The 14,534-nt window shown below is 36.2% G+C and overlaps 1 protein-coding gene across 1 annotated transcript in view; it reads right to left on the reverse strand.

Moving 5' to 3' along the window:
• LOC110029250 (phosphatidylinositol 4-kinase beta 1-like) overlaps positions 1–14,383 on the reverse strand; it is a 43,362-nt gene extending 28,979 nt beyond the window's left edge. Inside the window, exons 1-8 of the mRNA XM_020731454.1 lie at positions 11,655–14,383; positions 10,415–10,609; positions 10,269–10,317; positions 5,974–6,106; positions 5,349–5,811; positions 5,082–5,162; positions 4,881–5,003; positions 1,913–1,982 (exon numbers count right to left, since the gene is read on the reverse strand). Of these exons, the coding sequence (XP_020587113.1) occupies positions 1,913–1,982; positions 4,881–5,003; positions 5,082–5,162; positions 5,349–5,811; positions 5,974–6,106; positions 10,269–10,317; positions 10,415–10,609; positions 11,655–13,916 (3,376 nt within the window). The 5' untranslated portion in view covers positions 13,917–14,383. The remainder of the gene's footprint in view (positions 1–1,912; positions 1,983–4,880; positions 5,004–5,081; positions 5,163–5,348; positions 5,812–5,973; positions 6,107–10,268; positions 10,318–10,414; positions 10,610–11,654) is intronic.
• Positions 14,384–14,534: the final 151 nt, after the last annotated feature.

Raw genomic sequence — 14,534 nt, forward strand, 5'->3', positions numbered from 1 at the left:
ATTTGCCTATGTGCTTGAAGGATGATATAGAAGTTGTGAAGAGTAAGAACATATAAGAAATAAACAGCTTCACCTGCTATTGTAGACCATATAAGTGAAACAATTAGAGAAGAGAAAGTGAGAAAAACATCCTTGGTGCAGTTTCTAGGTTTTTATTTCCTTCCGTTTTGAGAATCAAAATCAAATAAAGAGGAATGAGAGAGTGAAACTATCAAAAGGCCTTGGCTCAAGCAGCATGCTTAGTTTCTAACCTAGAGAACTCTGGTGCCAATCTCAATGGATGCATCTACTAATCATATTTCCAGATCCACAAACATTGAAAATATATAGCATTCTACTCATCACAGATCTATAACTAGCATGCCCATCTTATATAAGTACTGAATTTGAAATAATTAAGAAAATGTAAGCTAAAGAGAGAGCGAGATCACTCAGCCCTCTCCCTCTTAATTATGGTTTTCTTGATGTGCAGCAACCAAAATGGTGCAAGCATATTAGCCCAAGCATATTGGCCTTGCAAAAATACAATAATGCTTGAGGCAATTTCACTAGCTATAGAAAATATTAAGTTGCTGTAAGCATAGTTTATCACTCTAGGTCATTAAAATAATATTTTCTTCACCAAGTTTCTCAGTTTTTTTGTTCTTCACTAAATTCCAACAACATAAACGATTGTGTCAGAATATTTAATGTGCTCTTCTAAATTATACTAAACATATTTCTCTATTAAGGGGAGAAGCAGGCATGCTAATCTCACCAAATCGAGTATTTTTTGAGTCTTCTATTTTAGATTTTCTATAAATTTCTACTGTTCATTGCAATTACTTTCAAGCAATTAATTTTTTCCTAAAAAATTCATCAATGAAATATATAATGAATTTCATATACATACCCGCAATAAATAAAGACAACTAGTTTCTTCCTAGCATAGAATTCTTTTATGAGAAGATCTCTTTCTACAGAGTCCTTTCTTATAAAGCACAGGGAACAAAATAGGACAAAAAACAAAAAAAAAAAAAAAAAAACATGAGATTACAAAAAATTTAAAATTGTTGAACATGGCATGCCAATTGTCATTATCAACATCAATTTCTAAATATTATAGATAACTAAAAGTACTATCAAACATGCCAAAGAACATATTAATATATGTAATCATAATTTTTTTTTGTACAAATCTTCAAAAAAAAAAAAGAAATCAAGAAGGCCGTGTATAGGAATGAGAGCAGGAATCTCGAATATCCGGTATGTTAAACGTGGTCAATGTTATATCTAATATGTTTTCAACCCAAGTTCGTACAGTGTGCAAAAACAAAGTTATACAATAAGGAAGTGATTGATCATATGTAGATAGAATTAAACTGCTTGTAAGGTCAAGTGGCATGCTTAATCTGATGCTATATACTCCAAATTTTCCAACTATTACAATTGAGTTAAGGGCCCCTCATAGGTGCTTTTCTAATTCATGCCCTTTCTCATATATTTCTATCATCTCAACCAAAGCACACAGAATTTTTAAAAAATATTCAAAATTTATAACATAAGATAAACCAAATATAATTTTTATGATATAATGAGCATGAAAAAGCCACAAAAAAAAAGGTAGGGATCAAGTGTTACTTCTAGATATAAGAAATTAAAAAAAAATCTCCAGAATTTGATCCCCAGAAAGAGTTAACTAACGATATTAAAGTTTTTACTCCAAAAGAAGATCGAATACAAATAGGCAAGCAGCATAATAAAATCAAAAATATTTTAATTCAAAAAAAGGGAGATTTAAATTTTAAGAATGATTAATCAAAAAAAGAAAGATGAACAATAAGGACAGCAATGATAGAATGAGAAATCATTCGTAACATCAACAACTTCTAAAAATAACTAACCTAAAGAAAAAGAAAAATATAGGAATTACCATAAAAATGAGCCACCAGTTGTACTGCTAGATGCTCCTGTCTACAATCATCACCACTCTTGACAATAACCTGCTTGACAAAATATAATTAATAAAAAACCTAAGCCAGAAAAGTTATGTAAAAGATACTACTAGGACCATGAGAATCAATTAAGACTTGCATTTCTTCATCAAGCACGAACAAATGTATGCTAGATCAATTATTCTGACATGCATGGATATCCACAATCAAAGATATTTTCAATAAATCATCTCGTAGCAACTAGAACAACACGAAACCCAACAAAACCCACCATGGTACCAAACAACATAGAAAATTTAGTTAGAGCAAATATTAAAAAAAAATACTGAATGAGATTAGTATACTGATATATCATGAACAAATAATTAAGTATGCTTGGATGATAACTAGTAGAGAAAACCAAGTCAAAAAACATTAATCATGATAATTTAATATATGAGCTAAGAAGTACTATGAGACAAGGAATTAAAAAACCCTCTCAAGCATGGAAATTAAAAATCATGACTAAAAGTGCACAAATATAACAGCAAAATGATTCAAGCAGGGCAAATAATGATTTCTTTTTCCTACATAACTTCATCTTGTAATTATACCGTGGAAACTAAAAAACATAAACACTAATAATGCAAAAAATGAAGCCATCAGGCGGCCAACAAACACTTCAGTCCATCATTCCACTGGATAGGTAGGAGTCATCTAGTAGAAAGCGTTATACTAAGCAGACCATGCATAAGAATTAAGAAGGAGAAAAGCAAAGAATGTCAAAGCTAATTTAGTTCTTCAATCAAATTTAATTACATGAAAAAATAACTATTAAGATGACACATGGAAATTATTCAATATAGCTCAGTTGGAAGAGCAGATGACCAAAAGGCCCTTATTTCATATGTTTAGATTGAGTTCCTGATTGATATATATCATAGATGTAGCAGCTCATATAAATTACATGCCATTAAGATGGATCAATCAGTCATGATGAACCGAAAAAAGAAGATTAAAAATGTGCACTGGACCAATCAGGTACTTTAATAAAATATCTAAAAAAAACAAGCACCTTCATTTCCTTTCACATTAAGCTAGTTCAGTCTAGATGGAGGAAAGCAAATTGGAATGAAGGTCAATCACTTCAAATGCCAACTATGCTCTTTGAGATGTATACCTTACAACAATAAACATTAACAATTCTAAAATCATGACCTTATTTTTTGTTTATGTTAACGAATTAGAATTTCCTCGGTGCACTCCCAGGTATTTTCCTCTCAAAAAGTAACGATTGGAAGCCATACCCACTTTATGAAAGTATGCACTTCCCAAAATAAAAACTACCGTACAATTGTGCTACCCCCAACCCATTTGACAGCAAACATAGCATCTTTTACTTGTGAAAAGTTTAAAATTCTCATTATCTGATGCATCAAATTAAATATCAACTCACTATATTAAATTTGAGATATTCAGTCCAAAATAAGTTGTGTAAATTATAATCATATTATATAGATAAATGTTAAGTGCTCAGATTGTCCAGTAGAGGGTTAGCTTGAAAGATCAGATAACTAATTTCTAATTTTCCACCAAAATTTTACAATTTAAAAAAATGAGTTTACTGAAGTACCTTATTTGAATCAGAAATCAGATGATTGAAGAGATATTTCAGTCATATACAATATGAAGAGATGCTAACAAATATGACATGATAATTAAAGTACATCGCATGTGAGAGTTAACTTTTCACCCATTTTTACACAAAAATACAATAAAAACTTCAATTTTCTACTCCCCTCAGTTCTCATTCTAATTTTCAAGAAATATTTGTATAGGTCGAGCATGACAGAAATAAGAATATTAAAAATGTTGTATGCAAAATTAGGAATCGTTGGTTGAAAATTGATTATATTAAAGGAAAAATAAAATTTACTTCTATTGAAAATAAAGAAAATTATAAATATATTTAGCTGGTTTGGATATATTCAATGAAGGGTGACAAATGAACTCATTATACAAATAGAAGAAATAGTCTCATAGGATTAGGAAGAAATAGAGAGACCTAAGATAACATGACAAAACTTGTTCAAATGATTTGTGAAGAATAGACTACCAACTCAGGCAAATAGATAAAAATAGTCTTATAGGATTAGGAAGAAATAGAGAGACCTAAGATAACATGACAAAAGTTGTTCAAATGATTTGTGAAGAATAGATTAACAACTCAGGCAAAAATAAGTAGGAATGAATAAAAAATTGAAGATTCATAAAACTGAGCTAAACTTGTTGGGATACTGCTTAATAAGGATGGTGATACAAATATAAGGAGTCACTATATGGGTGGTGGCCAAGCACCAATTTAAGTGTAACTTTATTTGTGTACTTTATTCTTATAAAAATAAGGTGACTACCTGATAGGATTGAAACTCAAAAGAGTTTGCATAATTTCCTGGGTATCACCATACTAACAGATATCAGCTGGAATACATACAACAACATAAAAAAGACTCATAATCTGAATGAACTTAGCTGTTTGCATGTCCTAAATAAAAAATGTCCCGGATAAAAAGCCATTATATGCTGATATCTTTTTGGAAGTATAACTAATGTTTAAAAAAAAAGCCTATTTGAGAGCATGGAAGCAGCCCATGGCCCAGCAGTAGTCCTGCTTCTGTTCTCACCCTCATGCAGATCTAGGAAAGCCATATTTCTATAGGGAAGCCAGGACTGCCTGCTGAAACAAATCTCTGGGCTGCTTCCCCAAACAGAACCTATAATTATGCATTCTCTATATCTGTTTGTTATTCATTGTGAAAAAGTTCATGCAGTCACATACAAAATTGGTTGTAGAGATGCAAAGTGGGCCTCCAGAACTAAATAAAATCTATATCAAATTCTGCTTAAGCACCAATTATATGAATTCTGCACCCACTATAAAGAGGAATTTTAAGGAAAAAAACTTACAGAGCACAAGTCCCAACCAGAAACTTTCCCATACGGAGACAACTTGCGTATCCTTTCTTTCTTAACCTCCCATAATTCACCAGATAATGCATCACTTGGTTTAGGAACTCCACCATTTACTACCTGTCAAGAAATAATTAATTATAGTGAGTGATGCTGCATTCATTCAGTTATACAAAAATTATGTAGCAAAATTTTCACCATTGGCTGCTGATCAGGCGAATTTTGACCAGCACCCTTTAGAGAGAGTCCAGGAGGTGTCTGACCACTGGCAGCTTTTGCCTACATGAGAAAAAAGGCAACCTTTTTACAAAATAAGTGGCATAGAAAAATGTTAAGAGGATATTTAAGCATCATAAAAATAAGCATTTGGAAGCATTATAAAATTATTGCAATAATAATAAAAATATGCCACCAAAATTGCCTTTCATTTCTAGATATATAACTCCATCTCACTTACAGGCCCACCTTTACTTCCTCAAATGCAATAGTGCTGGGAACACGACGATGTTCCTTCCGACAAGGTGCTTCTTGTTCAACTACATCTTCCATGTTAACCCCAGGAATGGCCGACAACTTAACCATCACACTTTCCAAAATTTCATCAGAATTTCCCATAAAATCGTTATTCAAATCACTGATAGAAATCGGATCATTTTCTTCACTATCCCTTGATGTGCCGGCCTTCTGATCATCGACCAATAAGCTAACATGAACTATTTTTACTTTAGCTTCCCATAACTGAGCCATAACCTGGTCAATAGCTTGTGATGTATTTTTCAACATTCTATCTGTATCAAAATGATGAACTGGATGTTTGCTCCAAAGAGGAAATGCCCATGGAGGAGGCTTTGGTGACTGCACATCTACATTTGCTAGAGGAATTATTCCTCTAGAGAGTTTTTGAACATCAGATGTCATCTTTGTTTGGCTGATTAGGAAAAAATAAACAAACATCAATACGGTTAGGAGTTCATATAAAACATGCTTTTGATTAAATACACTAGAAAAATGATGAGGGCAAATCCCAAAGAAATAAACCACACCGAAATAAATGATGAAGAACAAATAGATATGAGAATAAATTTCATACCTAGGTGATTCACATTTCAAAACTTCAACACATATTAAATAAGGTGCCTTCTCCCTGGAATTAAGAAGTACAGCTTCATCCTCTGGTATATGGACAACACGATACATCCCCTTTCCCATAGGGAAGCACAGGCCTACAGTTCAAATATGTAAAAAAAATATAAATTGATAAATTTTATTTATTTAAATCAAATATCATTACAAAAGTCATTCCATTTTGTATACCAGTAGTCAAGTGAAGAAAAGATAAAAATGCAGGTCAAAATTGCACCGATTGGTGATAAAAAAGGTCTGAACAAATGTGGAACAAAATTTAGATCAAACATGACCGCCAAATGAATTATTTAAGAATGCTTAACTAGCAAAGAATTCAAGAGAGATTAGGCTTTATGATGATTTCACGAATGCAAAATGAATGGAGAAATATTACTTTGAAATTCTATAAAGTAAAAAAGTAATGGAACATAGAACTACAACATAGAGTAATGGAACATAGAACTACAACATAGAGTCGGCCCAACAAACCTATCTAAAAAGCTTTATACTTATTAAATTTAGGCTCTCTTAATCTTTCTTAATGCTTCACACATGAACTACTGTGACAAGTAAATAGATTCGCTATCTAGTCAGTCTCCATAAAGATTACAAAAAAAAAGGAGAACAATATTACCGATTGTGTCCTTATTAAAGCGGCATAACTTAGAAAATGAAGTATTAAATTACAATTTCATACTTGACATGAAGAAATCAGATTGCACTGCTGTCACCCAATATTTAAGATTGCATGCAGTCAGAAAAAACCCAGTAAACATTAATGTCAACATTAAGATTATAAGGAATTTACAGACTATGATTGAATTCTTATTTATGTGTCTAATAAATAAATCTTTAAGTTACTTAAATAACATTATAATATCAAAATCACATCAAACATACTATTATCAGTAACTCATCTAAAGTGAAATACATCTTAAATACATGTTTTCATGAATATGTTTTGATGTGAGTAAATGAAAAAATTAGGAGTTAGAAATGTATATACATAAGAATCATGTGGTATTTATGTAAATCTCACTAATATAATTTATATGTATGATAATGACTAATAACTACAATAAATGAAGCTATTTACTAGTTAATTGCAATATATGAGCACAAATTTATTGAAAATAAACATAACCTAATACAAATTAGATATTGATGTGGATGATAAAAATGAGAGACACTCACATCTCAAAATGTGTTGAGTATCATTATCCCTAAACCCTAAAATTCACATAACGTGTATGAACTCGCCCTCAAAAAGAAGAAAAAATAAGTTCAATGTTAGATTATCCAAAGCCATATATAAGACTGGTTATAGACAAATTAATAAAACTTATTATTAATTCAAAATTATAATACTATATTTTAACTGCAATAATAAATACTGAAAATAAAGCAAATCAAATAATTAAAAATAGTATCATGTGATATAACTTGCAAAAACCATATATGCATTTCTAGGAAACCACGTAAAATTTGCATTAGCTGTTCTCAATTGAATGGACTTAAAATGATCAATTCAATACCCAGATATGACTCAGCAAACCAATTCAACGCCCTAACAAAATAGAGCAGGCTGATTTGACGCCTATAAAACCTTGATATAACTTGGGGCCTAGTAGAAAATCAGCCCTAATGCAGATTGACAACATCTTTCTTCTTAAATTTACATATAATTTTATGAGCTTGGTATTATCTGTGAGCCACTAGCAGCAAACCGCATATAACGTGGGATAGTGGTGGTTGATGAACTTACTTTTTTTCTTTTTTCGAGAAGAAAAACTTTGTTGATATTTCCTGTTTTATATTTTTCTTTTTATCTCCGATTAATATCATAAATTGATTAATTGTAATATTAGGGACATATGTGTTATATTTTTCCTATTTTAGGGTTCATATAAGCTGTATCGATACCCCTTTCATATCAAAAAAGTATTTCGCTCTATTCTCAAAACCTAAATGGTATCAAAGACTTTAAACAAACCCCAGAGTCTCTGTAGAAGGAGAAGAAGATCTTCTGCCGCCGGAAACTTCCTATTCTTAGAAAGCCGACAAGCTTTCCCTAACTGCAGACCCCCCTCATCCGCCTCCTCTATTTAGCCCTTATGTTGGATTTCCTTGCATAATCTCTTCTGCCGCTAGGAAGATTCAGGCGGCAGAAGTAAACTTAATAACAAATCCCTTTAGCAAGAGAGAACTCCATGCAAAAATCTACTTGCATCAGATTCTCACTGCAAGATTTTTTTCTCTGCCCCTCCCACAATAAGAATTTCTCTTCAACAAATCTCTTCTCTGCAACCACCTGTCATCCTACACGAACTAGTAGCCGAAACTCTTTACCTGCAGGCCCTAGCTGTAAAAACTTCTCTGCCTACATGCCCTAGCTGTTGGAACTCTTTCCACTACAGTTCACTAGTCGCTGGAACTCTCTGCCTGTAGGCCATAGCGGTCGGAACTCCTCTCCCTGCAGACCTTAGCCCCCAAAACTCATTCTTGCAAGAACTAGAAGCAAAACTCCATCCTGCAACCAGAATTTCCTTCTGTAGGCCCTCCTCAGGCCGGAGTTCTCACTAGTCTTGCAGAGCAGTTTCTCTGCACTGCAGTCTTTCCTTGCAGTCAGCTATCACCAAGAATTCTTCCTTCCACAAGATATCTTCCTCCAATAGACCCTGTCTCCCATAAAAATTTCTTTCTGCCAGCATATTCCCATGAGAATTCCATCTCTACACTTTACAAGCAACAAACAATTTTTTGCCTCCAGTGACAACCTCGTTCCCATGTCCTCGCGAGCCTGAGCCCAAACCACCTTGATGGAGAGGACAAAGCAAACCGCTTGCAAGTCCACCGACAAAGCATAAGAAAGCAGGTGCCAACAAAGGTGGCAAGTAAGTTAGCTCCTATGACTGGTGGCGTGAAGAAACCCCATCGTTTTCGTCCCTGAACAACTATGCTGAGGGAGATTAGGAAGTCCTAGAAGAGCACGGAGCTTCTTTCTTTGGTCATAGCCATACTCCACCTCCGCTTCTCTCCTTCCTTAGTCGTGCCCCTTGCAACACCTCTCCAGTTTTTAGCCCATCATCATCCCTCGTAAGCTTCCACCACCCCTCCTGTATAAGTCCTAAGGGGAAGCTATTGTTGATAAATGCTTTCCTCCTTGTCGCCCTCTCGTTCAATCCCCTTCCCATTCAAACTGGCTAAGGATTATTTGATTAACCCTTGGTTAGGGTTTACAACTTGAACTGTCGTCGGGACCTTGGATTGCATCTCCAGAAGCCTCTTCATCATTTCCTCCATACTCCCAAATCAATCATCCATACGGTTCTCAATGGAAAAAAAACTTATCCTCCATGGTGACAAACATTTCCTCCATTAATTTGATTTGGCCTACTTCTCCTTCGAATACACCCACTTTATATGCCATCAATCCTCTAAGATCTTGCTCTGATACCAATTTGATACGAACCAGAACAATAAAGGCTGACTTTACTAATAACAAAGAAATCAAACAAGATACAACGTTGATCTACAATTCGAAAGATAAATCGTCTCTCCACAAACCCTAGATGCTGCTAGGAACACCGAGATAAAAGAAAAAATACAACCAACTAAAACATAAAACAAACCTTACACAATTAACCTTATAAATACTCTTCAAAATTCCCTTTCAAACTCTCCCCCTTGATTCCCCTCCTCTCAAACCCCCCCTTGATTCCCCTCCTCTCATACGTGATTAGCAGCTGTGTGGACCCCACCCCACCCAAGTGCTAAAATCGTGCCCGACCTCTCCTAAGTATCCCACGCCTCTAGGATGCAGCTAGCTGGCTGGGTAGAGCTAGTCCAGTCCAATCTAATTTGAACCGGCTTGCCTCTCCTGCTCCCGTCAATCCTCCATCACTTTGAATAGGAGGCGTAGGCGTATCAGTTTGCAGAACAATAGAATTATGCTTTTTGGTCACAGACAATATAGAACAATTAAAAAGACAACATCACTATAGATTTCTAAAACATGATGCTGCTATGGACATGTTTATCACCAGAACATAATAACCAAAAAAAAAAAGAAAACTTTGGAGATATTCAAGTTTCTAACCAAGGATAACTGTAGATTAATTTATACAATTATGGAAAAAGACATCATGAAATGGCGTTTGAAGCTCCTGTTTCTATGTGATATACATGACATTCATGTATACAATGGCAAGTTCTTAGCAGCACTTGGATAGAATATGTCAACGAGATTTAAGAGAGTACCTCCACTTTTTTGAAATTCAGAAATTTGAGAATTGATTTCCTGAAGGGACTGGTAACACAAATAAAGTCACAAGATTAATTAGCATACCAAAACAAAGGAGATAAATTAAAATTCAGCTAAAGCTCATTAGCATTTGAAACTTTACCTCTCGAAGAGCAACCTTTCGATCATCAATAGGGAATATGTCCACCAAGCCATACGAAGTATCACATAAACATTGAACAAACTCTAGGGATGCATGATATGTTCCTTTTCGAATTTGTGAAATCAAATGATCTGGCAATGGTGGCTTTGTGGATGACCTTTCCAGCCGCTGCCTTGGTGAGCCAGGGCGTGATTGCTACGCATAATTGAAAAATGACTATAAATAGATAAATTGTTAAACAACAACATAGTTTGATCAAAACCATGAACTTGGCTGTATAATTTAATTCACACTTCAAAGAATAATCAAGGAGAAAACATTATCATCCCGCTAACTCTAAAACGAGAATGTAACAACACTTAGTATTTCATATAGAAGGGACAATGATAGACTAAGCATCAGTTACTAATGGAGCAAATCAGCATAGATAATTGCTTGGTTTTATTTATTCTCACACTTATGGGAATTCATCATACAAGCTTTAAAATTCGTAGAACAGGAAGTTCATCATCAATGAATACAGCTGAAGGAAAACATACCTATAAGTACTTAAATAGCTTACATAATTCTGTGAAAGCTTATTTGGGGATCTGCTTTTACTGGTATTTCTTGTTCATGGCATTTCAAAAATGCACACACACTTATTCTGCAACGCATCAGACCTTTTAAGATACAAAATATAATTCAATAATTCATCTATTGCACTAACACAGGCCTGAATGACATGTTGGAGCCTATGAACTCTTGATGTCCTTTTAGAATGTTTGATATATTTGTCTGAACAAACTTGGGCCAATGATTAAAAGAGTATAATATGCAGCGAGTGCATAAACATTGTGGAAGATCAAATTAAAATGGATAACATAATGAGGAACAGAAGCAAGATATTTTCTAAAAAACTAAACGTGTGACACACTACATACTGCACTTTGAGAAGAATTATACTATGTAGCCCTAAAGCTGTAAGGAATACGCTTTGCTTCCTAAGAGCAGAGCGTTATGCAATTATTATTTTGGGTATCGTAACTGCATTAAAGGAAGCATATCAAATAGCTTCATGTAAGAATGAAAAAAAAATTCTGCCTAGATATAATGATAAAACTGAAAAAAAAGCTAAGGAGAGGGACACAACAAGAACCAATTGGAATAGTAGTCAATTGTTGAACATTATTCAAGAAAGTAGAGTGCCATCATAAAGAACAAACTGAAAATGCACTGTAATATGATAGATCATGGATACCTCTCTTGGTTTCTTTGAACCAAAAAGCTCAGAATCTTCAATAGAACGATCACGATCACGAAATAGCCTCCGGAAAAAGTTCTCATTTCCAATACTACTATCATATGGACCATCATGTTTTCTACTCATAGAAGCATTCTTATTATCTTCAGGATGCACCCTAAACAACCTGCGAAATGACAAAAACTCAGAACTCTCCTCTTCCACCAAATTTCCATTAGTCTGGTTCTCTTCTTGTTTTCTATCGTGATCCTCATCTTTCTTTTCTTCATGCTTGTCCTTAAAAAGCCTACGAAAGAACCCTTCCTTTCCAACGTCATCATCGATGGTACTCCTTGGCTTGTCTACCTCTTCAACCCGCTCATGGCCAGAAACTTTTTTTTCATCATGCTTGTCCTTGAAAATTCTGTGGAAAAAACCATCCTTTTCATCATCATCATTACTCTTGCATAACCTTTCTTCATCCTCATTCCTTTCAATATCAGAAACCCGTTTTTCTTCATTTTTTTCCTTGAATACTCTGTGGAAGAAACCATCCTTTTCATCATCATCGGCACTTCTGCTACATCTCTCTTCATCTACTCTCCTCTGATGTACAGCAGCCTTCCTTTCATCATGCTTTTCCTTGAAAATTCGGCGCAAGAAACCATCTTTCTCATCATCCTCAATACTCCTGCTAAGCCTTTCTTCATCACCAGTCCTCTCAGACACAAAATCTTTCTTCTCTTCATTCCTATCCTTGAAAATTCTGCGAAAGAAACCATCCTTTTCATCATCCACACTATTTCTGCTAAGCTTTTCCGTATCCTCATTCCTGGAATGCCCTGAAATTTTTTTTTCTTCATTCTTTTCCTTAAATATTCTACGAAAAAAGCCATCCTTTTCATCACCATCAGCGCTTTTGCTTGCTCTTTCTTCATCCATGTTCTTAACATGTGCAGTAATACTTCTTTCTTCATTCTTATCCTTAAATATTCTCCGAAAAAAACCATCCTTATCATCATCCTCAGCTGTCCTGCTGCTCCGCGCCTCCTCATTTTTTAATCCAATCTCCTTCTTCTCTTCATTCTTATCCTTCAAAAGCCTACGAAAAAATCCTTCCTTCTCTTCTTCATCAACAACACCAGTAGTCCTATCTTCTCCATCATGACTACCATTAAAACCATCCGCTTTTTCATCATTTTTCTCTTTAAATAACTTCCTGAACAAACTCTCCTTCTCTTCTTCCTCAATGTTCCCATTGCAAGTATCTTCTTTCCCATGCTTGCAGTGCTCACCATCTTTCCTTTCTTCATGTTTATCCTTGAAAATTCTACGGAGAAAACCATCCTCTTCCACGTCTTCCCCTATTTTACCATCCTTATCACGAAAAAATCTCTTAAGGAAACCCTCTGAACTAGGTGTAAGCTCCTCATCCTTCTCCCTGCTGAGCAGCCGACGAAGAAAACCATCTCTGTCGGGCTCGTCCTCCTTCTCCTTGCTGTCTCTGCGAAGCCTGCGGAAGAACCCATCTTTATCGCTTTCCTCCTCTTGCTTCTCCGCGGACTTCCTAAAAGAGAATGCCTCAAGGACCTTGGGCCCCGGCAAGAGCTTTTTTAACAGCTTGCCCTCTTCAGAAGATGTTGATGCCTTGCCATTACAGTCATTTCCAGCGCTCCCGTTGTTTCGATTCTCCTCAGTCGGAGAACTAGAACCCAGCGGAGGCGATACGGCGAACGAAGGCGATCGCTGCTTTGACGACAGTATCCGGTTGAGTTTAGGGGTGCTTTTGAGGTTCGACGAGGATCCAGCAGGCGGACGGATTAGCGGAGGCCAATCCCCCATCAGCGTGGCGGCAATCTGGCACTTCTCCTGGATCCTGCTGATGCCCTCGCTGTCCTCGGAGTCCTCAAGCTCCGCCATCAGAAACCAATGCACCTTGAGGGCGATCCGCAAGGATTTCGAACACGTATCGATGACGAATTTGTCGAGAGATGGACTAGGCTTGTGCACCAGCATGTAGCAGATCTGGAAGAGGTAGTTTTCAAGGCCGGCAAGCGGCAGCGTGTACATCCGGTTGCAGAGATAATCCCGGACGCCGGGGTGCTCATGCTTGTAGAGATAGCTGACTGCGATCCACTCACAGAAAAAGGCGGAGTCAAAAAACCGGATGAGCCACCCATTCTCCCCACTCCCTCCCTCACCAACCACCGGATTCGTGCGGGTGATCTCACGCGGGGCCTCATCCCCTCCGAAGCGGCTCAATCCTAGAAGGCGCACCATGATCAATCCGCCATCCGAGGACCAGTCACCCTGGGAGGCAGAGCTCGAATCCGCCACAAACCCCCCAGGCCCCGTACGAATTCCGACAAGATCCGGACTAGAATCCGCTAGACTTGCTCACCGCCGCGTTGAAGCCCTAGTTAGGGCTAGCGGCGCAACGAGCTGCAGCAATTTCCCAGAGGTATATGAATCGTCAATTTCGGTAGCAAAAAGTGCGTGGAGCTGATGGGTACTTGGATTAGGGTTTCCTCTCCTCTCTCCTCGGTGAGGCCTCTATTCCTCTCCTTGTTTTTCCTTTTCCGACATCGTCGTCGTCGGCGGATCCTTTTAGGCGCCTTGTAGTGAAAACTGCGCATCGCCGTCTACTTCCGATCCAACGGGTGCACCTAATTTGATCAGAGGATTTCGACCTTTCATTTTAAATCCGACGGATATTAGTGCAAGATTGTCACCAAAGTCTGCGGTCGTGTATTGCGTGGGTTCTTTTGTCAACAACGCAAAAATGGGCAAGCATTCCCTCCTTGTTTGGTTAGTGGCATTAACCCCTAAATTTTTTATATTTATTTAACCCCATATCTAAATTTTCATAATTATAAATATTATATAAAAAATAACACT

Source organism: Phalaenopsis equestris, unplaced genomic scaffold (genome assembly GCF_001263595.1).
Source record: "Phalaenopsis equestris unplaced genomic scaffold, ASM126359v1 Scaffold000002, whole genome shotgun sequence".
Classification (NCBI taxonomy): Eukaryota; Viridiplantae; Streptophyta; class Magnoliopsida; order Asparagales; family Orchidaceae; genus Phalaenopsis; species Phalaenopsis equestris.